We start from the raw sequence: 24,359 nt of genomic DNA, 5'->3' as shown, positions 1-24,359 counted from the left end.
ATAAAATCACACTGTCATATTGCTCTCAGTTCCAGCTGGGCGCAGTGGCTCAGCCTATAATCCCAGCACTCTGGGAGGCCAAGGCAGGCGGATCACAGGGTCAGGAGTTTGAGACCAGCATGGCCAATATGATGAAACCCTGTCTCTAGTAAAAAATACAAAAATTAGCTGGGTGCAGTAACAGGTGTCTGTAGTCCCAGCTACGCAGGAGACTGAGGCAGAATTGCTTGAACCCAGGAAGTGGCGGTTGCAGTGAGCTGAGATTATGCCATTGCACTTCAGCCTGGGCGACAGAGCGAGATTCCATCTCAAAAAAAAAAAAAAGAAAAGAAAAGAAAGTTCCAGAATGCTCACCCTCAGCTTCTGTTCATCATGGAGTGGGAGGCCTGCCTTGACCAGCCGTAACTGACCGCTGGTCCCCCTGGCAGCTCTGTTTTTACCAGTCGCACTTTAACCGGTGTTTCCTCTTAAGGAATGAGATTGCCCCCTTCTTGCTTCACTAGAGGCCATGGGTGTATCCTCTTCCTCTATTGCCTGTCGTTCACACCATCCCTCATTTGTCTTTTTTTTTCTTTTCTTTTTGTTGTTGTTTTGTTGTTGTTGTTAGAGACAAGGTCTTGCTGTGTCACTCAGGCTGGAGTACAGTGGTACAGTCACAGCTCACTGTTTAACTCTGAACTCCTGGGTTCCAGCAATCCTTCCGCCTCAGCCTCCCAAGTAGTTGGGAACACAGGCACACACTACCATGCTCAACTAATTTGTATTTTATTTTTTGTAGAGATGAGGTTTCGCTACGTTGCCCAGGTGGTCTGGAGCTCCTGGGCTCAAGCGATCCTCCCGCCTCAGCCTCCCAAAGTGCTGGGATTACAGGCATGAGCTACCGCGCCCCGCCTTTGTTTTTTGTTGAGTTGGTTTGCAGAGGTTGTTTGTTCCTCTGGGCTGCAGTGTTTTCCTTGGTTACCTGGAGGGCAGGTGTTGTCTCCTGGTATGTCCTGTCAGTGCCCTGCCCACTCCAGGAGGGACTGTCACAGATTCACGGCAGGCATGAGAGACAGAATCTCCTCCTGCTGGGGATAAGCAAGGGAGCTGATGGCCAGAGCAGCCCAGAGTCCGGGCATCGCCACCATGTCCCCACCCCGCCCCTGCTGAGCCAGGCCGGAGGGCTCAGGCTGCGGGTCCCTCCTCATGTGTTCTCGACCCCACTGATCCCCCCGCAGGAGCAAGTGACAGCGGCCGTGGCCCACGCGGTGGAGCAGCAGATGCAGAAGCTTCTGGAGGAGACCCAGCTAGACATGAACGAGTTTGACAACCTCCTGCAGCCCATCATCGACACGTGCACCAAGGACGCCATCTCGGTGAGGGGCCAGCACTTCCCAGAGCCCAGCTTTCCCTTGGTCCCTCCCTGAGGCAGGGCCTGTCGTAGCCAGTCTGGGCTAAGGGCTGTTACAATGGGTGCCTTTCCCTCCCGCCTTGAGCACGCTCCTGAGGCTGTGGGACCCTGTGCCCCCCACCCTCATGGTGTGTCCTTCCCTGAGCTGATGGTGACGCACTGTCAGGGAGGCAGTGGGTGCCTGGGGGAGCCGCGGCCCTGCTCACTCATCATTGGCTCGGTTGTTGCAGGCCGGGAAGAACTGGATGTTCAGCAATGCCAAGTCCCCGCCGCACTGTGAGCTGATGGCCGGCCACCTCCGGAACCGCATCACGGCTGATGGGGCGCACTTCGAGCTGCGGCTGCACCTCATCTACCTGATCAACGACGTGCTGCACCACTGGTGAGCGCCGCCACCCCGTGCCCAGAGCGCCACTTCCTCGCGCTCCTCCTCAATCCTCCTGGCTGGCCGCTTGCTCCAGTCGGTAGCTTGGCTTGGCCTGTCCCGAGACTAGGGGGCACTTGTCCGGGGACCCCGGGTGGGGGGGTCTCTGTGAGCCACCAGGCTTCTGTCTGCAGGACTGCGAGGTCTAGGTGTCCTGTGCACCTTCGCTGCATGCCCTGTCCTCTCCCCTAGACCCCGGCCTCACCTGTCACATTGCTGTCTCCTGGGGGCCACTGTCCCCTGCACTCCTTCCTCTCATGGGGCAGCTTCTTGGCGTCTCCTTGTTGCCTTCTCAGCCACGGCCTCCTTGGCCTCTGTGTCTGTCTCCTGCCCTCGTCACTGATTTGCACGCACACACGCGGTCACCTGACTTTGCTCAGCCATCAGGACCCTCCTTTGGGATCCCCTTCTCCAGCCCTGACCCATCTCTCAGGCTTCAACAGAGCCACATCTGCCGACCCTCTGTCCCCACCCAGCCCTCACCCTTCCCACTGTTGCTGTCTCCACCCTCCCCAAGGTTGGGTGGGTATTTCCTTCTACAGGGTCACTGGGGCCCTTCTCACAAAAATTAGCAAAAAAAAAAAAACAATAGAACCCCAGGCCAAAGGCCCGCACGTGCAGGAGGAGACAAGCATTGCTACTGAGCCTAGCGGGCAGCAGTCCTGGCCTGGCGCCTCATGTGCCTCTACAGTGGGCCAGGCTGCCAGCACCCATCTCGCCCCATCTACCACATGCAGCACTGCCTGAGTCCCTCTTGCCTCCCCACCTCAGTCCCTGTTTCTCTCCTGCTGGGAAGTGAGTTGCGGCTCGGCACCAGCTCTGCCCTTCTGCTCCTCCTCATGCCTCCACTTCTCCCTGCCTCTGAGTCAGGGGTGCCTTGCACGGATGCACAGTTTCCCGCATTCTCCAGCCACGCGCCTCTCTAGCTCCACTCTGTCCGAAGCCAAGTGCTGCTCGCCCGGCCCAGGCCCTTGCTCCCCTGAGCCCCCTGCGGCAAGCTGAGGGCTGAGGGGCTTCCAGCTGCTCCCCTCCTGTCTTGCGTCCCTCCCCAGGGGCAGCCATCTCCCTGCGCAGCGGCAGGGGCCTCCCAGGCCAGGTATGCACAGTGTCCTGTGCAGCACTGCACAGCAGCCCTGAGAGGACATGGGCCCGGCGCCTCCCCCCGCTGGGCATCCGGTCACTCTTCTAAAGTGTTCTAGGTTCCTGAGGGACTGGGCACCCTCCCTCCTTCTCCCAAGAGGCCTGGCCTGGGCCGAGGTTTCCTTGTGCATAATGAGTGAAAAGGACAAGACCCCCACTCCGCAGCAGTCCCATCCCGCCCATCATACACAGGCAGGGGCTCCTGCCGGCCCATATCCCTTCATCCGCAGCGCCACCCAAGAGGGAAGGAGGGAAGGTTATTTCCTATCAAGGGGACTGGACCAAAAGGCCTTGCTCAGAACGGCCCCAGGCCACGTTCTCTCCCTCCCCTGCTTGCTGTTTTTCCATCTGTCCCTTCCTCGAGCCCAGGCACCAGCACAGGTCTCGTGGGAGCCCAGCCATCGCCCTGACCGGGTTGGGGACCCGATTCCCGAGAAGGCAGAGGGCGCTGAGGCTGGAGCCGCGATGGTAACGGGCGCGTGGCCGGGTCCCGCCCCAGGGCCCTGACGCGCGGAAAGTCTCTCCCTCACAGCCAGCGCAAGCAGGCCCGGGAGCTGCTGGCCGCCCTGCAGAAGGTCGTGGTGCCCATCTACTGCACCAGCTTCTTGGCCGTGGAGGAAGACAAGCAGCAGAAGATCGCCCGGGTGCGTGGGCCCCGGGCCAGGGGTTGGGCAAGACCGGGACACACAGGCCTTTCCCCTCCCCACTGACCCGGCCTCTCTCTCCTCCCACCGCCAGCTCCTGCAGCTCTGGGAGAAAAACGGCTACTTCGATGACTCCATCATTCAGCAGCTACAGAGCCCAGCCCTGGGGCTTGGTCAGTACCAGGTGAGTGTCCCTGCCCACCCACACCTCACCCTAGAGCTGGGGCGGGTTCCCCAGGAGGGTTTGGGAGTGTGGGGACAGCAGCTGCCACCCCAGCAGGTCCCAGAAGCCAGAGAGCCCATGTCCCCTGCCTGTGCTAGGAGTAGCCAGTGTGTGTTGACCAGAGAGTCCCAGGTGACATTTCCCAGGCCTTAGGTGTGTCTCCCTGACTTTCCTGGCACACTAGAACCAGGCGGCCTTTCGGAGTCATTGCACATGGCCCATTTGCTCTGGTGGTCAGGCATGTTCCGGTGTGGTGGAAGCGTGAGGAAGCCCAGACGTGGCTTAGGCTGTGGCAGCCCCTCTTGCTGAGAGCCACATGGCGAGTGGGAGGCAGAGCCCATGAGCGTGTCCCAGAATGTCGGTGGGCAGTGTTCGCTGAGCCGCCACGAAGCGGCCAGGACACGGCTGTCGTTGCTCGTTCTGTTATCAGGGAGTCGTAAACCACGCTGCAACGAACATCCTCATCCCCAAATCTCTGGCCAGATCCCAGCGCACACTCTGATTGCCCAGACTGTGTTGGCTGTTTCACGTGACGGTTCCCTGTCCACCTGCCCCAGGTCCCCCAGGCTCTGCTGCTTTCCAGGCGTTTGTCCTCTGGCGCCAGGCAGCGAGCCCCAAGGCCGCATACTGAGCAGCGGGTGCTCTTCTCTCTCTCAGGCCACCCTCATCAACGAGTACTCCTCAGTGGTCCAGCCGGTGCAGCTGGCCTTCCAGCAGCAGATCCAGACCCTCAAGACGCAGCACGAGGAGTTTGTCACCAGCCTGGCCCAGCAGCAGCAGCAGCAGCAGCAACAGCAGCAGCAGCAGCTCCAGATGCCGCAGATGGAGGCTGAAGTCAAGGCCACGCCTCCACCGCCTGCTCCACCCCCGGCCCCAGCACCTGCCCCTGCCATCCCGCCCACCACCCAGCCTGGTATGGGGCTCCCTCAGCTCAGCCTGCTCCCAGGAAACAGCCCCCAGAGGCTGGGCACCGAGTGTAGTCAGAAAGCAGTCTGCCACCCTCAGACACAGTTCTTGTTCCCTCGTCCCAGGCCTGCTCCTAGGCCCAGGTTTTCATCCATTTACAAGCACGAGCCAGGTGATCCTAGAGTAAAACTACAACCATCCCATTCCTGAACAGCAGAAAATCTGTTTCCTGTTCCCAGAGAAAAGAAATAGAGGAAAGGTACCCAGATCATTCCCCAAGACTAGGGTAACTATTACATCAGGCAGGAAGGACAATGCACAGACTGAAAATATAATTGGCTAGGCATGGTGGCTTACGCTTGTAATCCCAGCACTTTGGGAGGCCGAGATGGGCAGATCGCTTGAGCCCAGGAGTTTGAGATTAGCCTGGGCAACATGGTGAAACCCCATCTCTACTAAAAATAGAAAAATGGTGCTCACCTGTTGTCCCAGCTACTTGGGGGCTGAGGTGGGAGGATCACTTGAGCCCATGAGATTGAGGCTGCAGTGAGCCGCATTTACACCACTGCACTCCAGCCTGGGTAACAAAGCGAGACCCTGTCTCAGAAAATACAATCTAGTGTCACTTCTGAAAAAGACACGGAAATACTGAAGGAAATCTTAGCAGAATCTAGCAAAGGATTTTGTTTTTGATTTTTTTTTGAGATGGAGTCTTGCTCTGTCGCCCAGGCTGGAGTGCAGTGGCGTGATCTCAGCTCACTGCAAGCTCCGCTTCCTGGGTTCACGCCATTCTCCTACCTCAGCCTCCTGAGTAGCTAGGACTACAGGCGCCCGCAACCATGCCCAGCTACTTTTTTGTATTTTTAGTAGAGACGGGGTTTCACCGTGTTAGCCAGGATGGTCTCGATCCCCTGACCTTGGGATCCACCCACCTCAGCCTCCCAAAGTGCTGGGATTACAGGCGTGAGCCACCGCACCCGGCCTAGCAAAGGATTTTAAAATTACATTCTGATCAAAGAAGATTTGTTGTAGGAATATGAGGATTGTATAGAATAGAAAATAACAGATGTGGGGAAAGACCTTTTAATTAGATACAGTAAAGATGTCTAATCAAATTCAGTGTGGATAGAAATTCTTCAGCAAACCAAGAAGGCAGAAGTGAGGCATGTTTCTTGTAAAGCTTTGAAAAGGACAGATGTGTGTCATGTTCAAGGTCGAAACCTCCCCTCGCCCTGTCCCCTTCCTGGAAGCCAGTGATAGTCATGGTTTTAGTGGGTCCTGAAGCGATCATCCACTGGGCACTAAAAGCGGTAGCCTGGTTTGCTCTGGGGTAGTGTGGAGAGGAGACAGCGCCTCCTGCTGCCAGGCCTGCTCTAACTGCCTGTCACTTGGATTTAGATGACAGCAAGCCTCCCATCCAGATGCCTGGCTCTTCAGAGTACGAAGCTCCCGGAGGGGTCCAGGATCCTGCAGCCGCCGGCCCCCGGGGCCCCGGGCCACACGACCAGATCCCACCAAACAAGCCCCCTTGGTTTGACCAGCCTCACCCCGTGGCTCCTTGGGGCCAGCAGCAGGTATTGATTGGAACCTGGGGTGGGAGCAGATGGGGCACACTTGGCCTGATGGGGTAGCCTCCCCTATGCCAGTTGGTGGGCATTGAGTGGCTTACTGGGGAACAATGAGGGATATTCTGTGGCAGAGCTTATGCTGGGTTAGTGACAGCCCTGTCTTCCTGTGGCTCCGGGACAGGTCAAGTGACAGGTCTTCACGTCCCTTCCCCGAGCTTTGATGGTTTGGGCTTCTCTGTAGTATAGATCACCATTGTCCTGCGAGTGCAGGGGAGTTTTAACGCTGCAAGGCACGGCAGGGTGTTCTGTTTCCTGTCCTCCTTAAACAGGTTAAGCTAGTTGAGTGTCAGTGTTTTGTCATCCTGGAAAGAACAAGGTGCTTTTGTAAGGAAAGGGGGAATGTCAGAAATGTCAGCCGTGTTGCCCCTGGGAGGCCTCAGATGCAGCTTTGCTATGGGTCACATACCCCTGGGCCAAGGCAGGGGCCACCTTATCTGGCACAGCATGGCTGTGAAATGTGCTGGAGCGTGCTGGGTCCACTTTCAGCACTGAGGCACAGCCCCGGGTCTTCCAGGGCGCGACTTTCCCCCTTGACCGTGGGGCCTGGTTGGCTTTGCAGCGTGGCCTTTCCAGGTGACTCCCTGTCTGCAGGGACAGGTGTAAGGATGGCAAGGAGACTGGCTCTGGACTGAGACTTGGTGGTTGTGGCTTTGAGCCTCCCATCCCCAGCTTCAGGACACGAAATTGAACCTCACAAAAGATTGGACACCCCCATAAAGATAGCTCCCACCTCCAAGTGCTGGCCGGGAGCCAGATGGTGGTGGCTGTTTTGCAGGTACCCTCTGCTGGAGAGGGGGCAGTTCTTGTCCCTGTTTTGTAGGTGTGGAAACAGGCCCTTAGTGTCTCCAGGCTCAGTCTTTTTGCAGACCAGAGGGTTGGGCTCAGGACAATGGGCACGCCCCTCACTGAGGGTGCCCGCTAGGCCAGCAGTGCATCCTGCAGTCCACACTGAGAAACAGCAGCCTGGCCTGCTTGACTTGGCCATGTGAGGTCTTAACACGTTTAAAAGTAATTTCTCAAGGCAGGAAGATTGCTTGAGGCCAGGAGTTTGGGACCAGCCTGGGCAACAAGGCAAGACTCCATCTCTACAAAGAATAAAAATAAGTTGGCATGGTGGTGCACACCTGTCGTCCCAGCTACACAGCGGTCTGAGGCAGGAAGATTGGTTCAGCCAGGACTTCAGGCTTCATTGAGCTATGGTCATGCCACTGCATTCCAGCCTGGGTGACAGAGTGAGACCTTGTCTCTAAAAAAGAAAAGCAAGGCTGGGCGTGGTGGCTCACGCCTGTAATCCCACACTTTGGGAGGCTGAGGTGGGCAGATCATTTGAGGTCAGGAGTTTGAGACCAGCCTGGCCAACGTGGTGAAACCTCGCCTCTACTAAAGATAAAAAAATAGCTGGGCATGGTGCCAGGCGCCTATAATCCCAGCTACTCGAGAAGCTGAGGCAGGAGAATCACCTGAACCCGGGAGGTGGAAGTTGCAGTGAGCCAAGATCGCGCCACTGCACTCCAGCCTGGGCAACAGAGCGAGACTGTCTCAAATTAAGAAAAAGAAAAACAAGTAGTTCCTGATATTTAATATCTGGCTCTCTGGCTTCTCTTGGAAGCCTGGTGAATGTGGCAGCCTGGGCCAGCCTCCCCTTAGTAGGGGTCAGCGCAGTTACCCAGCTGTGACCCTAAACACCGGCCTTCTCATTGGCCTCTGTGCTCCTCCCCTCCCCTGCCCAAGCTGGAGTTTGCCCTCCTGGCTTTAAGTCTCCAGAGCAGAAGCTGATGAGGGAAGAGCCTCCTGTCTTCAGTCTACAGGAAGATGCTGGCTTGGTTTGAAGGTCCCCAGAAGCAGACCCCAGGACAAGGATGTGTGTGCCGCAGTGTATCTGCCCAGCAGACGGCTTTTGGGGAGAGGGGGAGTGAGGCAGGGCAGGGGGTGTCAGAGTGAGCCCCGCCCCATGGGTGCCTGGGGTGCCCTGAGAAGCGATACCGTCTGTGCCTCTGCACCTGCCCCTGAGGGGCGAGGGAGCTGGCGTCTGTCTGGCAGTGGTAGCGGGGAGCACCTTGTGGCGCGGGCGGCCTGTGTGCGGGTGCAGCGCGCCCCAGCGGCAGAAACAGCCCCGGGACTGAGATGCGGGTGCAGCGGTTGGGTGTCTGGTCATTTTGCAGCAGCATGTGGTCCGGGCTGAGAGCAGGTGCCCAGCATCCTCGCAGGCGTCAGCGTAGGAGGCGCCTCAACGTGGCCAGGGCAGCGCCTCCATGGTCTGAGCCAGCGCTGTGATGCTGCCGAGCGCTGTGATGCTGCCGAGCGCTAGGGCCTAGACCACGCAGGGCTCAAGCCTGTCCCTTCCCTTGCAGCCGCCAGAGCAGCCACCCTACCCGCACCACCAGGGCGGCCCACCCCACTGCCCCCCCTGGAACAACAGCCACGAGGGCATGTGGGGCGAGCAGCGCGGTGACCCCGGCTGGAACGGCCAGCGCGACGCGCCCTGGAACAACCAGCCCGACGCCGCCTGGAACAGCCAGTTCGAGGGCCCCTGGAACAGCCAGCACGAGCAGCCGCCCTGGGGCGGGGGCCAGCGCGAGCCGCCCTTCCGCATGCAGCGGCCCCCACACTTCCGGGGGCCCTTCCCGCCCCACCAGCAGCACCCGCAGTTCAACCAGCCTCCGCACCCCCACAACTTCAACCGCTTCCCGCCCCGCTTCATGCAGGACGACTTCCCGCCACGGCACCCCTTCGAGCGGCCGCCCTATCCCCACCGCTTCGACTACCCCCAGGGGGACTTCCCTGCCGGTGAGTGTACGGGCGCCTGGGTAGGGCCTGGCGGAGGCATCCACGGCTCGCCTGCCGAGCAGGCTGGTGGCGCTGCTTGTGGCCCTGCCATGCTCCTGAGTGCACAGTGACAGACACAGGGTCATGGGACGTCCGAGGAGCCCGGCCTGGGTTCTCAGGAAGTGGGGGCACAGACTCAGTTTTGCCGCCCTGATGAGGCCCGGCTGGCTGCAGATGAGGCAGAGCCAGTAGGAAAAGGTTCCTGCCGTGGGTGGGCGTGGCGAGGGCAGGGCGGGGCCTCGTTCTTTTTACTGCTGCTGCTTGTTTTTTGCATCAGTTTTCCCGTTGTATTAGTTCGTTTAAAAAATCAATACTTGGCGCGGTGTCAGGCGCCTATGGTCCTAGCTGCTCAGAAGGCTGAGGTTGCGGTGAGCTGTGATCGCACCACTGTGCTCCACCCTGGGCGACAGACCGCTGTCTCAAAAAAAAAAACCAAAAAACTAGTTTTCTTTTTTAAAAAATTTTTATTTTACTTTAAATAGAGATGGGGTCTTGCTATGTTGGCCAGGCTACTCTCAAACTCCTGAGCTCAAGCAGTCATCCCACCTCAGCCTCTAGAGTAGCTGGGTCTACAGATGGGAGCCACCATGCCTAGTATCTTTGTTATTGATTTTATTTCTAATCTTTTAGTATTTTTTTTTTTTTTTGAGACAGAGTCTCACCCTGTTGCCCAGGCTGGAGTGCAATGGCACAATCTCAGCTCACTGCAACCTCCGCCTCCCAGATTCAGGTGATTCTCCTGCCTCAGCCTCCCGAGTAGCTGGGATTACAGGTGTGCGCCACCATGCCTGGCTAATTTTTTGTGTCTTTAGTAGAGACAGGGTTTCACCATGTTGCCCAGGCTGGTCTCGAACTCCTGACCTCAGGTGATCCGCCCGCCTCGGCCTCCCAAAGTGCTGGGATGAAAGGTGTGAGCCACCTCGCTTGGCCTTTTGTTGTTGTTGTTGTTGTTTGTTGTTTTTTTGAGACTGAGCCTCACTGTCACGCAGGCTGGAGTGCAGTGGCACAGTCTCGGCTCACTGCAGCCTCCTCTTGGGTTCAAGTGATTCTTCCACCTTGGCCTCCTCAGTAGCTGGGATTACAGGCACCAGTCACTATGCCCAGCTAATTTTTGTATTTTTAGTAGATGGGGTTTCGCCATGTTGGCCAGGCTGGTCTCAAACTCTGGGCCTCAAGTGATCTACCCGCCTTGGCCTCCCAAAGTGCTGAGATTACAGGCGTGAGCCACCATGCCCGGCCTTCTCTCTTTAAATACATTTCTGATTATAAATGCAGCTTGAAGACCGCTTGGCACATTTATTGCTTTTACTTTTTGGCTTGGGCTGACATGATAAAGTCCCGCAGCCTGGACGGCTTCAACAGCTGGAATGTATTGTCTTAAGGATCTGGGGGCTGGAAGTCCGAGGTGGAGGTGTGGCGGGTGCAGGTTAGTGTCTTGGAGGCCTGTCTCCTTGGCTCATAGGTGACCGTCTTCTCTCTACATGTCTGTGTCCTAATCTCTTATTATAACGGCAACAGTCACGTTGGATTCGGGCCACTATGGCTTCATTTTAACTCATTTGTGTCTTTGAAGGCTCTGTCTCCAAATACAGTTCCGTCCTGAGCTACTGGGGGCTGGGACCTCAGCGTATGGATTCGGAGGGTCACAACTTAGCCCTCACCTTGCAGTTTTGGGGTTTTGGGGTTCTCTTCTCTCAGCCTCAAGCTCCCTCGGCTGTGCCTATGGGTGCGGGACAGGCCCCTCGGAGCCTGGCTCCTCAGTGCCTCGCTGCCTGGTCTTAAGCAGTGAGAGAAGATGCTGGACAGGCTCCCAGGAGGGGTTCGTCTCCTGGCCCTTCACTGAGCCCCTCCCCTCCAGCACTTGTCGCCTGGGAGATCCTGACTGGCCTGTGGTCCTGAGGCAAGTCTCTGTTTTGCAGAAATGGGGCCCCCTCACCACCACCCTGGCCACCGCATGCCTCATCCTGGCATCAACGAGCACCCGCCTTGGGCTGGACCCCAGCACCCTGACTTCGGCCCTCCCCCCCACGGCTTCAACGGGCAGCCCCCACACATGCGGCGACAGGGCCCGCCCCACATCAACCACGATGACCCCAGCCTGGTCCCCAACGTGCCCTACTTCGATCTCCCTGCTGGGCTGATGGCCCCCCTCGTGAAGGTAATGCCCCACAATGGGCTCCAAGCTGAGCACGCTTACCATGCTGGTCCCCGTTTCTCCTTGTGAAAAGTGAATGCACGGGACCGGGTGCCTCCCGGGGCTCCCCTTCATCTCCCACTCCCTAGGGACCCTGATCCGTCAGTGGGAGGTGCCGAACCGGAGTAGCACGGTGTGGCTGTAAGCGACACCATGTCTGCCCTGCCCTGCCCGTCCTATCCCTCCCACCACAGGGAGCTTCAGCCATGTGGGGCTAGCTGGGCTATGAGGCTCGAGTCCTCTCTTCGTCCTTCTTGGTCCAGGGCCTCAGAAGCACCTTGTCCCAGGGCTGCTGATGGAGGGAATGTCTTAGAAGGAGTCACCTGTGAGCTGTGCCTACCAAGCACACAGGGAGGGGGGTGGCCCTGGAGAAGCCGGGCAGGGCTGGCAGCAGCTGGTACCACTGTGGGGTGGCCGGAGCATAGGGCAAGAGGTGAGGCAAGAAGGGGCCAGGTCTGGCCAGGCGTAGTGGCTCACGCCTGTAATCCCAGCACTTTGGGAGGCCGAGGCGGGCGGATCACGAGGTCAGGAGATCGAGACCATCCTGGCTAACACAGTGAAACCCCGTCTCTATTAAAAAATACAAAAAATTAGCCAGGCGTGGTGGCAGACACCTGTAGTCCCAGCTGCTCAGGAGGCTGAGGCAGGAGAATGGCGTGAACCCGGGAGGCGGAGCTTGCACTGAGCCGAGATCACGCCACTACACTCCAGCCTGGGCGAGAGCAGGACTCCGTCTCAAAAAAAAAAAGGGGGGGGTTGGGGAGGCCAGGGCTGGGGCTCGGGGCCTCCAAGGGCATGCTGGCCACTGCCACTTCCCATCCCCCCTCAGGCACATGCACCTGAAGTCCAGGCAGACTTCATGGAGCCATGGGCAGCAGGGAGAGCTGCGGGCGGGGGCCCAGGCAAGCCAGGCAGGGCAGGGCCTCAACAGGAGGACAGAGACGGAGCAGAAGAAGGAGACAGGCCAGGGGGCTCCAGGGCGGGGGCTGAGGCTGTTCTGAGGGGGTGCCCAGGGTAGGCATTGCAAGCAAAGGGTGACGTGAGGGGCCCGCTGCATGTCTGTGAATAAACCAGAGGGTGTTCAGGTCACCTGAGTTTGGAGACCATGTCCCCTGTGGGTGATTTTCTGAAGAGAGAACCCTGTGACTGTCATCAGCCTCAGAGCAGCTATGACCCACCATGGTTGGTGTGGCTGAGGTCCTACAAGAGAGTGGGATCCCCAAGAGGGAAGCATGAGGAGCTCTGGTGCCCAGGGTACCCTTGACACTGAACCTGGGCCCTGCCCTGACCCCACTCCCTGCAGACCCTGGGTGGGCCTGAGAGGGCTCTGCCCAGGCATGGTGACAGCTGGGTTCTCTGCTGCAGCTGGAAGATCACGAGTACAAGCCTTTGGACCCTAAAGACATCCGCCTCCCACCCCCCATGCCACCCAGCGAGAGGCTGCTGGCTGCAGTGGAGGCCTTCTACAGCCCCCCGTCCCACGACAGGCCCAGGAACAGGTAAGGGGCCCAGGTCAGTGGGGTGGGCGGGAGGCCTCTGTCCCCTCTCCCCGCTCCCTGCAACCACACCTTCTGCCCAGGCTAGAAAATGTGGCTGTCCCTCAGGAGAAACTGCCCTCCCCCCGCCTGAGTGACAAGTGTGTGTCAGAGGCACAGCACACACGTGGCCCTCAATGAAGGGCGTTTTAATGGAGACACATCAGAAGAACTTAGGGAAGGTGTGGCACGGCGGCACTTCTCAAGCAGCCGGCTGCCACAGGGCCCTCAGCCCACCCTTCCCAGTGGTCACTCCTCCTTCCTGTGCTGGGCTGCAGGCCCGTCCACCCATGAGTCAGTGTTCCTGTTTCCCAGTTCCACAGACCATGGGTCCCCACCACCTCAGCAGAACAGCAGGGCGGCAAGGGCATGGGCACCAGAGGAGCCACTGGGCTGCAGGAGGACAGCCCTGTGGGAACACTGACCCAAGCTCTACTGCGCCCATGCTCGGAGCCCACAGCCACAGGGCCATGTACTCTCCAAGGTTCTGTGGATTAACTCCTGATGACTTTTTCACGAGTTCCTTGTGGGTGGGTGTCACGTGGTCACACACGGAATGCCGTGTCTTACAGTGAAGGCTGGGAGCAGAACGGCCTCTATGAGTTCTTCCGAGCAAAAATGCGGGCCCGGCGGAGGAAAGGCCAGGAGAAGAGGAACAGGTAAAAGCGCAGATGTCTGCAGTGGCCGGGGGGCCAGGGTCCACAGCTTGTGATGGGTGGGAGCAGACCCCAGATACGCTCATCACGTCCGCCCTCACACAGCCTGTGCCTATGGCCTAAATTCACACAGCAGCAGGCTCGGCCACACTATTTAGGAACTTGGTACCGTTGCTGTGGCTATGGCGCCACATCCACAGCCAGAGCCCCTGCATCTGGGGTGGTCTAGGAACCTGAGGGCCAGGGTGGGCTGGGTGCAGCCCATCCACTGGGGCACCCGATCATCAGGCCTCTCCCCGCAGCGGACCCTCGAGGTCTCGGAGCAGATCCAAGAGTCGAGGGCGTTCTTCCTCCCGCTCCAACTCAAGATCCTCCAAGTCTTCAGGCTCGTACTCAAGGTCAAGGTCGCGCTCCTGCTCCCGTTCCTACTCCCGCTCCAGATCTAGGTAGGCAGAGGCTGCCTCAGGGCAGTGCCTGAGGCCTCTTCCTGTGGCCTCCCCACGACGCCTGGCTGCTGCTGACCCTTGGGCACCCTTCCCTGCAGAAGTCGGAGCAGGTCGCGCTCCTCCAGAAGCCGCTCCCGGTCCCAGTCGCGGTCCCGGTCCAAGTCGTACTCCCCAGGAAGAAGACGCCGGTCACGGTCCAGGAGCCCCACCCCGCCGTAAGATCCTGTCTTAAGTGCTGCGCTGGTAACTCTGGGAAGCTGCGGTGCTTTGCTGTGAATGTGGAAACATTGGTGGTTAGGAGACTGTGTTAGGAGGCCGCCAGCATTAGCCCGGGGACAGTGGCACCCCTCACCCTTCACCACAGTAGCCACTTGGCGAAGCCTGAGGCAGTAACTGGGGTCTGCTTTCTAACCACCATCTGGGTTTGAGGTGTCCTGCTCTCAATGCTGAGCGTGGGGTGGGGGCCAGCGTCTGGAGCCCCCTTATCTAGCTGAGACAGGATAATCGGGTAGAGATGCAAAATCTGCATACGGTGTCACCTGATGACAGTGAGCATGCACGCAAGCTGCGGCTGTGAGGTGTCCTCATCACTGTCATTCCAATAAATGTCTCAGTTACTTCTTAAAAAGAATAACCTGTCTCGATTTTAGTTCCTCTGCTGGTCTGGGTTCTAATTCGGCGCCTCCCATCCCTGACTCAAGGCTCGGAGAAGAGAACAAAGGCCATCAGATGCTGGTGAAGATGGGTAAGGCGAGGGAATGGGGAGGGCACGGGATGGGTCCTCACGCGTGCTGGGCCCGGGAGTCACCAGCGCTTTCTCTTCCTCAATGCATGTGGGGATGGATGGAGTCAGGCCGGTTCTGACTCCACCCAGACCCTCTAGACAGGGCCGGCCTGCGGGTTCTCTCTACCCATTTCCCATGTCTACACTGTCTGTCTGGACATTCAGCCCCCCACATGCACCCCCATCTGCCTCCGCCTTGTTGTGGTTGTGACTGCGTCTCTGTTTCCAGGCTGGAGCGGCTCAGGCGGCCTCGGTGCGAAGGAGCAAGGGATCCAGGACCCCATCAAGGGCGGGGACGTCCGGGATAAGTGGGACCAGTATAAAGGCGTGGGCGTGGCTCTGGACGACCCCTATGAGAACTACCGCAGGAACAAGAGCTACTCCTTCATCGCCCGCATGAAGGCCAGGGACGAGTGTAAGTAGGCGCCCGTGCCGGGAGCCGCGCCGGTGGCCAGCGGTGCCAGCTGTGGGACCTTCCTGGCTGACTGGCAGAGGAAGATTGCAGTGACAGCTCAGTTCTCACACCGTCTCCACTTGTGGAGAGCCACAGGAAGAGAAGGAAGACCAGCGCATGCCCAGTGGGAACGCCGTGCTCCATGGCGTGGAGGGCACGGGTGCCACCCACAAACCACACCAGGAGGCGCTGCAGCCACCAGGGCCCCAGGCTCGTTTTCCTTTATAGTGAAGCAAAAAACACGAGACCCTCCGCCCGAGTAAATTCTTCAGCCACGAAGGGATGGATGTGCATCTGCCCTAAGTCAGATTGAAGCCTCCTCCTAGGCTCCAGGAGGAGCATGTGCAGGAAGGGTTGGCCTGAGCCAGAGCCGGCACCCCAGCTCCTTCCTCCAGCTCCCCGCACCCACCGGCCCTGACCTGGCTTCCCCTCGGCTGTGTAGGGACAAAGCCGAAGCCCAGTGCCATGACTGCCCGCGGATTGAAAAACAGAAACACAAAACTTTGACTTGACTTGCGAAGTGAAGCAGGGTTTTCATTTTTACTCTCCTTGGTTTAGGTCTAGAAAGAAGAATATTGACCTGAGAGGAGGCCCAGTGAGATTCTGAAACCTAATTCTTCGAAGGCGTACTGGCCCTTAGTTCAGTTATTTTAGTTGTTTAAGTTGATATTTTTTTTCTGGAATGTAGCCATTTGCTGTTATCTGCGAAACAAGATTCTAACAGGAAACCAGCCTAAGACACTTCAGGTCGAGCACTGCCTCGGAGTCTGTGCCCGTCGCGTCCCCTGCTTGAGTTTTGCACTTGGAAGAACCCTGCACCGGCTGGCGTGTGCGACGGCCCAGTCCCATCCAGAGCATGGAGCCCGACCCCAGCCAGCGCCTTCCGCTCCATCATTTCATTTCACACCCCCGAAGGGAGGGGAGGCCAGGAGGGGAGCTGCTCCTGCCAGAAGCTGGTGGGTGACCGTTGGGAATCGGCCACACCTGGTGTCCATGGGCAGCCTGGTGCAATTCCATTCATTTGTACAGAAACATTTTTGAAAAATTCTTTTCAATAAGATGCAAAATCTTCCAACTTTTCAACCCAACGTGATGAATATTTGATTTTGTTCTAGATTTCCTGTAGCTGTGAATTGTTAAAATGTATGATTCAGGATAAAACGTGAACACGTGCTGTTAGTAATTTCTTGTGGATTTCATTGTTTTGCCTTCAAATAAAGCCTTTTTTTAAAGACCTTTCTCCCGCACATGTGTAAGTCAGAAGTGTGCACGGGCTGAGTGAGGAGACACGTGTCCTGGTTTGAGCTGTGCAGCCTGGGGTCAGAGGCCGTGTCCAGGGGCTCACATGGCGTCCCCAGCGTGCTGACCTGGTCCCATGTCCTTACCCTCGAGCAGGGCTTCTCCCATCTACCCTGTCTCCCTCTGGCTCACTGGGATGCCAGGACCTGCCTGGGTGGAGCTGCTCTGCAGAGGCTGGTGGCCCCTGTCCTGCTGTGAGTGGGGACAGCTCCACTGAAACTCTATTTCCACTGGCCTGTGGTGTCACGGAGCTGGGCATGCTGCTGGGAGAGCTGTCACTGAGCTGGGATTTGGCTCAGAGGAGTCTGGGGCCCTCACCGCAGCACCACCTGCCCCACGATGGAATGTCACACCTGGATGCTGACGTGTGTGTGTGTGTGTCCATCACCCCAGTACCACCTGCCCCCACCACGGAACGTTACACTTGGACACTGATGAGCTCTGTGTTTGTGTGCGTGTGTGTGCACTGAGTACACAGGACGGGATACCTTTTGTTAAGACGTCACGTCAAGCTCCACCTGCTGGTGCTCACAGCTCCTTGTTCACCTCCTCCAGGGCGTCCTCCATGGTCAGTGGGGCAGGTCTGTGGCACCTAATGTACTGTCAGGCAGAGGACAGACCACGCCATCACCATCGTCACCTCAGTACACTCTGAGACAGGGTGCTGGAGGAGGGAGTGGAGCCAGCACCTGTCCCCAGCAGGCTCCTGTCGGAGTGACAGAAGTGTAAAACCACAGGATGTGTGTGACAGGTTGGCACACGGGGCTGTGGGAACACAGGGTAGAGGGACATCCAGGTCAGCCCTGTGAGGGGTGAGCCCTGACAGAGAAAGGGAGGGGTGCCTGTGAGTGCCCTTGGAGTGGCTGAGATCAGGGAGAAGCGCCTGGAGCAAGCAGCTGGGAGCTATGGTGGGCTGCAGCCAGGTGGCACAGTCAGATGGCTTCTGCCTGCATCGGATGGGCTGATGGACGCCCAACAGAGGCATGAGTTCAAAGCCCCCAGAGGGGTGCAATGAGCAAAGTTGAGATTGTAGAGACCCGTGGGACTCACAACCTGCCCTCTTCAGCAGATAAACCACAAGGAAACGAGAGGCCTGGCGTGCAGGGGACTCGGCACAGTTCCAAAGCAGCGTCCCGGGGCATGTGGGAGAAACGCCTAGCTCCAGGCCCACCCCGCCTGCTTGCGGGCCCAGCGTCGCTTTCACAGGGCTTCCAGGGGATCCCCAACTGCTCAGCATTGAGAACCGGTCGCTGCTCTAGATTAAGAGGCTCAAAGGACATATCGGGTAGTATGGACTTTGGATCCGAATTACAAAATCGGAACAAAACACACAACTTTAAATCAGACAAGCAGAAATCTCAACACTGGATATTCCTTGATACTTACTAAATTTGGTTTGTGTATTATTGCATTATGGTTGTTTGTTTGAGACAGAGTCCTGCTTTCTCCCTCACTACAGCCTCAACCTCCCCAGCTCAAGTGACCCTCCCACCTCAGCCTCCCAGAGAGCTGGGACTACAGGCACACACCACTATGCTAAACTTAAACTAGTTTTTTTGTATTTTTTAATAGAGATGGAGTCTTGCTATGTTGCCCACGCTGGTCATGAACTCCTGGGCTCAAGCGACCCACCCTGCCTCAGCTTCCCAAAGTGCTGGGATTACAGGAATGAACCACCACACCTGGCCTTTAACATCACTTTTTAGAAATAAACAAACACCGAAAAATTTGTTATGTAAAATGTTTAAAGCAGGGGGCGGTGGCTCACGCCTATAATCCCAGCACTTTGGGAGGCCGAGGCAGGTGGATCACCTGTGGTCAGGAGTTCAAGACCAGCCTGACCAACATGGAGAAACCCTGTCTCTACTAAAAATAGGAAAATTAGCTGGGCGTGGTGATTCGCACCTGTAATCCCAGCTACTCGGGAAGGTGAGGTAAGAGAATCACTTGAACCCAGGAGGCGGAGGTTGCAGTGAGCTGAGATTGCACCATTGCACTCCAGCCTGGGCAACAAGAGCGAAACTCAGTCTCAAAAGAAAAAAAAAAAGTTTATGAGTAGATCACCATAAAGGACTGCATATAGTATAATGCCATTTCTATAAAGAAATACGTGGCCAGGCATGGTGGCTCGCACCTGTAATCCCAAAAATTAGCTGGGCATGGTGGCAGGCACCTGTAATCCCAGCTACTTGAGAGGCTGAGGTAGAAGAATCGCTTGATCCCAGGAAGCGAAGGCTGCAGTGAGCTGAGATCACACCACTGCATTCCAGCCTGGGCGACAAGAGCAAAACTCCGTCAAAAAAAATTTAAAAAAAAAAGAAATAGGCATACTATGGTTCATACAAAAGTCTGAAGGAGTATATCTATCAGCTTGGTAATAGTTACCTCTGAAATTAAGGAGAACTTGCAGGTTACACATCTCTGCAACAAGATTTTCAGAAAACAGCCACGTAATTTTTGGTAATCAGATTTTAAAAAGTTTTTTTGGGACGGAGTCTTGCTCGTCACCCGAGCTGGAGTGCAGTGGCACGATCTCAGCTCACTACAACCTCCACCTCCCAGGTTCAAGCGACTCTCCTGCCTCAGCCTCCTGAGTAGCTGGGACTACAGGCGCCCGTCACCACCCTGGCTAATTTTTGTATTTTTAGTAGAGATGGGGCTTCACCACGTTGGCCGGGCTGGTCTCAAACACCTGACCTCAAGTGATCCACCCATCACAGCCTCCCAAAGCACCAGGCGTGAGCCACGGCACCTGGCTGGTAATCAGATAAAAATTCTTAGAGGGTAAAAAAGAGGTGAGGGTGATTGCTGAGGAGAACAGCTGGGCCGCCTCTGGCCCCATCTCGGGGATGTCTCAGGAGGCTCAGGGAAAGGGACAGGACCCCTCCCATGGGAGAAAACAGTGCCACGAACAGTAGGTCCCTTTAGTCTGAGGTCACACAGCCCAGGCGGGGCTGGCTGCAAGGTGCAGGAGCTCAGCACCCCACCCTGTACCAGCTTTTGCCACAGGGTGGCAGGAAATGAGGCTCCCTCCACAGGGACAGAAGGTGATGGCCCCACTGCATCCCTGCAGCCCTGGGCTGAGCGCTGGAGCCCAGGCCCCGGCCCACATCCCTTCGGCCCGGCCTCTGGGAGCTGCCGCTCCCCTACTGCCCTGCCCCTGCCCATGGGGAGCTGCGCTCACCTCTTTGGCTTCCTCCAGGGTGTGGTAGTGGAAGGAGTCCGCGTCCAGGGAGCGCAGGAGGGAGGCGTGCAGGTGCCGGCTGGCCTGGATGAACTGCTGCGTCAGGCTCAGCTGCTGCTTCAGCACATCATGGAGCGCCAGCACGGCCGGGCTGTAAGCGGTCAGGGCTGACCAAGCTCTGCGTTACTCGGTGGCTTCGCTGGGGCCCCACAAATTCTGCAGCCCCCCCCTACCGCTCAGGTGCCAGGCTGCTCTCTGAAATCTTTTTTTTTTTTTCTGGAGACAGGGTCTCGCTCTGCCACCCAGGCTGGAGTACAGTGGTGCCATCACAGCGCACTGCAGCCTCGAACTCCTGGGTTTAAGCAACAGTGGCTCACACCTGTAATCCTAGCACTTTGGAAGGCCGAGGCAGGCGGATCACGAGATCAGGAGTTCGAGACCAGCCTGGCCAACATAGTGAAACCCCATCTCTACTAAAAAAACAAAAAAAAAATTTAGCCAGGTGTAGTGGCAGACACCTGTAGTCCCAGCTGCTTGGGAGGCTGAGGCAGGAGAATCGCTTGAACCTGGGAGGCAGACGTTGCAGTGAGCCAAGATCACACCACTGCACTCCAGCCTGGGTGACAGGGCAAGACTCCGTCTCAAAAAAAAAAAAAAAATTAAAAAATTGAAAAGGGAGAAAAATAGTAGGTACCAGATGGACCCCTACATGTATCACAAGCCTTTAGTGGCTCCACTGGACTCGACAAAGACTAAACTCTCTAAGATGGCTGCTGGGGCCCCTCCCTCATGCCTCAGGCTGGACTGGAGCCTTTGTGAGGGCCACACAGACTCAGCCCAGGAGGCAAGGGAATGTCTACCCAGGCTGTGCAACTCAGCATCAGTCAAATACATGTCTTCGGGGGAAATAAACTATGGCTTATTGATGTAATGCCACCAAGGGGAACATACAAAACAAAAGTGGTCTTGTGCCAGGCAGGGCGGCTCAGGCCTGTGATCCCAGAACTTTGGGAGACCAAGGTGGGCAGATCATTTGAGGTCAGGAGTTCGAGACCAGCCTGGCCAACATGGAGAAACCCTGTCTGTACTAAAAATACAAAAATTAGCCGGGCGTGGTGGCAGGTGCCTGTAATCCTAGCTACTCGGGAGGCTGAGGCAGGAGAATCGCTTGAACCCAGGAGGCAGAGGTCCCAGTGAGTGGAGATCGCGCCACTGCACTCCAACCCGGGCAACAGAGCGAGACTGTCTCAAAACGAACAAACAAAAAAAGTGGCCTTGTTGGGGTGCAGGGCACAGAAGCATCACTCTTCACCCTCTTGTTTTGTGTGACATTGGTGTCTCTTTGCAAGAGACAGAAGGTTCAAGGGCATCCACACCTTTTCTCTCCTCATGGCAGGTGCCTGTGGCTGCAATAATCCCTGCCCAATGGACCCCTGGAAGCCAGCATGCAAGGGGTGCCACACCTCCAGAGTGGGTGTGAATCTGCAAGTGAAATGAGTCCTGTAAAATGTGACAGGAAGGATCCCCCGAGCCGGGCTGTTACCTTCTATTGCATCCGCACTGATAACATGATTGGCGATGGGTGTCGGGTCCACGTAGGCGCCTCCCAGGGCAGGCCCCATGGCTGCCATGCTGGCCACTATCTCGGGGACAAAGAGAGGGGTAAGCAGGCAGGACACAGAGAAATGACTTTCGGGTCCACAGATACGATCCTGGAATAAACTACGTGACCTTGTTCTTCCCTCTTTCTGAAGGTGATCGCCACTCTTGCATTTTTTTTTTTTTTTTTTGGTTTGAGACAGGGTCTTGCTCTATTGCCCAGTCTGGAGTGCAGCGGCATGATCACAGCTCACTACAGCCTCCTGGGCTCACGTAATCCTCCCATCTGTCTCCCAAGTAGCTGGGACTACAGGTGCGCCACCACGCCTGGCTAATTTTTAAAATTTTTTGTAGAGACAGGGTCTCCCTATGTTGCCCAGGCTGGTCTTGAACTCCTAGGCTCAAGCAATCCTCCTGCCTCAGCCTCTGAAAGTGCTGAGGTGTAAGCCACCGCACCCAGCCCTTCTTTACTTTTTTTTACCCTCTTCCCCTTTCAAGTATTTCCCAAGGCTGCCTCCATTTTTCTGCTAGGTTTTCTTGGCTCAAGGCACGGATATCCTAGCTGGGTGCAGCGGTGGCTCCGGCTCACGGTGGCCGCAGTCGAGAGCCGTGGAGGATGTGCTTTCCCAGCCCTTCTTCTAAGGGTCACTGTTGACCTCAGGATGTTGCGTGTTCTCTGGGCTCTGAGGCCAGCGTGTTTATGGCTGCTGTTTTTTCTTTCTCCTTTCCCTGTCAGTCCTAGTCTAGGAAAACAGCCTCGCCAGTGTTTCATGAAAGCATCCCGAAATTGCCAAAAATATGGACAGAAATGCAGAGAGACACAAACAATTCTGAGCCCAGATCCCAGGTTGAAAATACCATTTAACACCTCCAAGGTGATTTGACTCAGTCCATGTGATTGACTTTCCCTCCTGAGAAACAGACACCAGTCACCCTCTCCTCGGGGGGCCCGTCAGGCTGATGTTAGGTTAAGCCCCCAAATCAAAACAAATAGATCCAGTGAGAATTACATTGCTTTTCTTTTCTTTTCTTTTCTTTTTTTTTTGAGACAGAGTCTCACTCTGTCGCCCAGGCTGGGGTGCTATGGCACGATCTCAGCTCACTGCAACCTCCACCTTCTGGTTTCAAGCGATTCTTGTGCCTCGGCCTCCCGAGTAGCTAGGACTACAGATGCGCGCCACCACACCAGGCTAATTTTTGTATTTTTAGTAGAGACGGGGTTTCACCATATTGGCCAGGCTGGGAACTACATCATTTTTCACATCCAGTCTACCTTGTCAAGAGCCATATGGATGAGAAAAGAGATATTAAAAGGGAATGTTTATTAGCCAGGCGCCTCTAGTCCCAGCTATTGGGGAGGCTGAGGTGGGAGAATCGCTGAAACCCAGGAGGTGGAGGAGGCAGTGGGCCGAGATTGTGCCACCGCACTCCAGCCTGGGCAACAGAGCGAGACCCCATCTCATAAAATAAAATTATATAAAATAAAATAACATGGGAATGTTTAAAAGAATGGGGCCTTTCCACCAGCAAGAGCCGAGACTGAAGCTGGGAATGAGAGAAATGCCCGAAGGCCAGGCATGGTGGCTTATGCCTGTAGTCCCAGCACCTTGGGGGGCCAACATGGGCAGGTGGAAGGATCACTTGAGCCCAGGAGTTCAAGACCAGGCTGGGGAACATAGTGAGACCCTGTCTCTACAAAGAACATTTTAAAATTATACAGGGGGCCAGGTGCGGTGGCTCACACCTGTAATCCCAGCACTTTGAGAGGCCAAGGCAGGCAGATCACGAGGTCAGGAATTTGAGACCAGCCTGGCCAGCATGGTGAAACCCCATCTCTACTAAAAATACAAAAATTATCTGGGCGTGGTGGCACATACCTGTAATCCCAGCTATTCAGGAGGCTGAGGCAGGAGAATCGCTTGAACCCAGGAGGTGGAGGTTGCAGTAAGCCAAGATTGCACCGCTACACTCCAGCCTGGGCAAGAGAGTGAGACTCCATCTCAAAAAAAAAAAAGATACAGGGCCGGGTGCAGTGGCTCACGCCTGTAATCCCAACACTTTGGGAGGCTAAGGCTGACAGATTGCTTGAGCCCAGGAGTTTGAGACCAGGCTGGGCAATATGGCAAGACCCTGTCTCTACAAAAAATATAAAAATTAGCCAGGCATGGGGGCGCATGCTTGTAATCCTACTACTCAGGAGGCTGAGGTAGGAGGATCACCTGAGCCTGGGGAGGTTGAGGCTGCAGTGAGCTATGATTGGGTCACTGTACTCCAGCTTGGGCAACATAGCAAGACCCCATCTCTAAAAACAGAGTGAGAGAGAGAGAGAGAAATATCTGGAAAGTCACCCAGGGTGTTCATTCTCCAGGACAAAGGCATCCTGTGCACTGCGGGGTGTGGAATAGCACCCCTGGCCTCCACCCAGCAGATGCCGATAGCATTCCCCACCCCGAGTTGTGACAACTAATAATGTCTCCAGACCTTGCTGGAGTCCCCCCGTGAATCATCCTGTGGGAGGTGCTACCCTAGTCCTTGGTTCTGATCCTTCTGAATGCTTCAGGGCTAGGAAGACATCGGGACACACGAGGGCGGCTGTCCCTCGTCCATGGAAGAGGAAATGGTGAGCCAAGGTCCCTAGGTGACTTTTATTTTTTTTGAGACAGAGTCTCATTCTGTCACCCAGGCTGGAGTGCAGGGGCATCATCTCAGCTCACTGCAACCTCCACCTCCCGGGTTCTTCTCAAGCCTCAGCTTCCTGAGTAGCTGGGATTACAGGAACACACCACCACAGCCAGCTAATTTTTGTATTTTTAGTAGAGAAGAGGGTTCCCTGTGTTGGCCAGACTGGTCTTGAACTCCTGACCTCAAGTGATCCTCCCGCCTCGGCCTCCCAAAGTGCTGGGATTACAGGCGTGAGCCACCTTGCTTGGCCAACCCCTCCAGGTGATTAATAACAAGAGCCCAAATCTCAGGAACCTGAGCTCTCCCACGTGTCTCCCAGGATGCTGTAAACCACACGCTGAGCTC

At 56.5% G+C, this 24,359-nt stretch overlaps 2 protein-coding genes across 11 annotated transcripts in view; one reads left to right on the top strand and one right to left on the bottom strand.

The window, feature by feature from the left end:
* The window catches only part of CHERP (calcium homeostasis endoplasmic reticulum protein), a 24,386-nt gene extending 7,901 nt beyond the window's left edge, over window positions 1-16,485 (top strand). The window contains exons 4-17 of one of the 2 annotated variants that reach the window (XM_016935398.4): window positions 1,218-1,355; window positions 1,621-1,772; window positions 3,487-3,598; window positions 3,693-3,782; window positions 4,479-4,734; window positions 6,126-6,301; window positions 8,707-9,142; window positions 11,101-11,339; window positions 12,741-12,874; window positions 13,483-13,569; window positions 13,869-14,012; window positions 14,111-14,227; window positions 14,663-14,757; window positions 15,026-16,485. In XM_016935398.4, the coding sequence (XP_016790887.1) occupies window positions 1,218-1,355; window positions 1,621-1,772; window positions 3,487-3,598; window positions 3,693-3,782; window positions 4,479-4,734; window positions 6,126-6,301; window positions 8,707-9,142; window positions 11,101-11,339; window positions 12,741-12,874; window positions 13,483-13,569; window positions 13,869-14,012; window positions 14,111-14,227; window positions 14,663-14,757; window positions 15,026-15,219 (2,370 nt within the window). In that variant the 3' untranslated portion in view covers window positions 15,220-16,485. Of the gene's footprint in view, window positions 1-1,217; window positions 1,356-1,620; window positions 1,773-3,453; window positions 3,599-3,692; window positions 3,783-4,478; window positions 4,735-6,125; window positions 6,302-8,706; window positions 9,143-11,100; window positions 11,340-12,740; window positions 12,875-13,482; window positions 13,570-13,868; window positions 14,013-14,110; window positions 14,228-14,662; window positions 14,758-15,025 lie in introns of both variants that reach the window. The other variant, XM_016935397.4, reaches the window with a different exon arrangement.
* The window catches only part of C19H19orf44 (chromosome 19 C19orf44 homolog), a 25,158-nt gene continuing 13,824 nt past the window's right edge, over window positions 13,026-24,359 (bottom strand). The window contains exons 6-9 of one of the 9 annotated variants that reach the window (XR_008540964.2): window positions 21,277-21,372; window positions 19,734-19,900; window positions 17,038-17,255; window positions 13,026-14,282 (exon numbers count right to left, since the gene is read on the bottom strand). Coding sequence is in view for 2 of the 9 variants with exons in the window: in XM_016935399.4 (XP_016790888.2) it covers window positions 17,078-17,149; window positions 19,734-19,900; window positions 21,277-21,372 (335 nt within the window). In the remaining 7 variants the exon portion in view is untranslated. Of the gene's footprint in view, window positions 14,283-15,763; window positions 16,377-17,037; window positions 17,256-19,733; window positions 19,901-21,276; window positions 21,373-24,359 lie in introns of those variants that run through there. The other 8 variants (XR_010153746.1, XR_010153744.1, XM_016935399.4 and 5 more) reach the window with 8 other exon arrangements.

This window comes from Pan troglodytes, chromosome 20 (assembly GCF_028858775.2).
Source record: "Pan troglodytes isolate AG18354 chromosome 20, NHGRI_mPanTro3-v2.0_pri, whole genome shotgun sequence".
Lineage (NCBI taxonomy): Eukaryota > Metazoa > Chordata > Mammalia > Primates > Hominidae > Pan > Pan troglodytes.
Note: the sequence above shows the minus strand (reverse complement) of the source record. Positions and strands in the feature narration are given on the sequence as shown.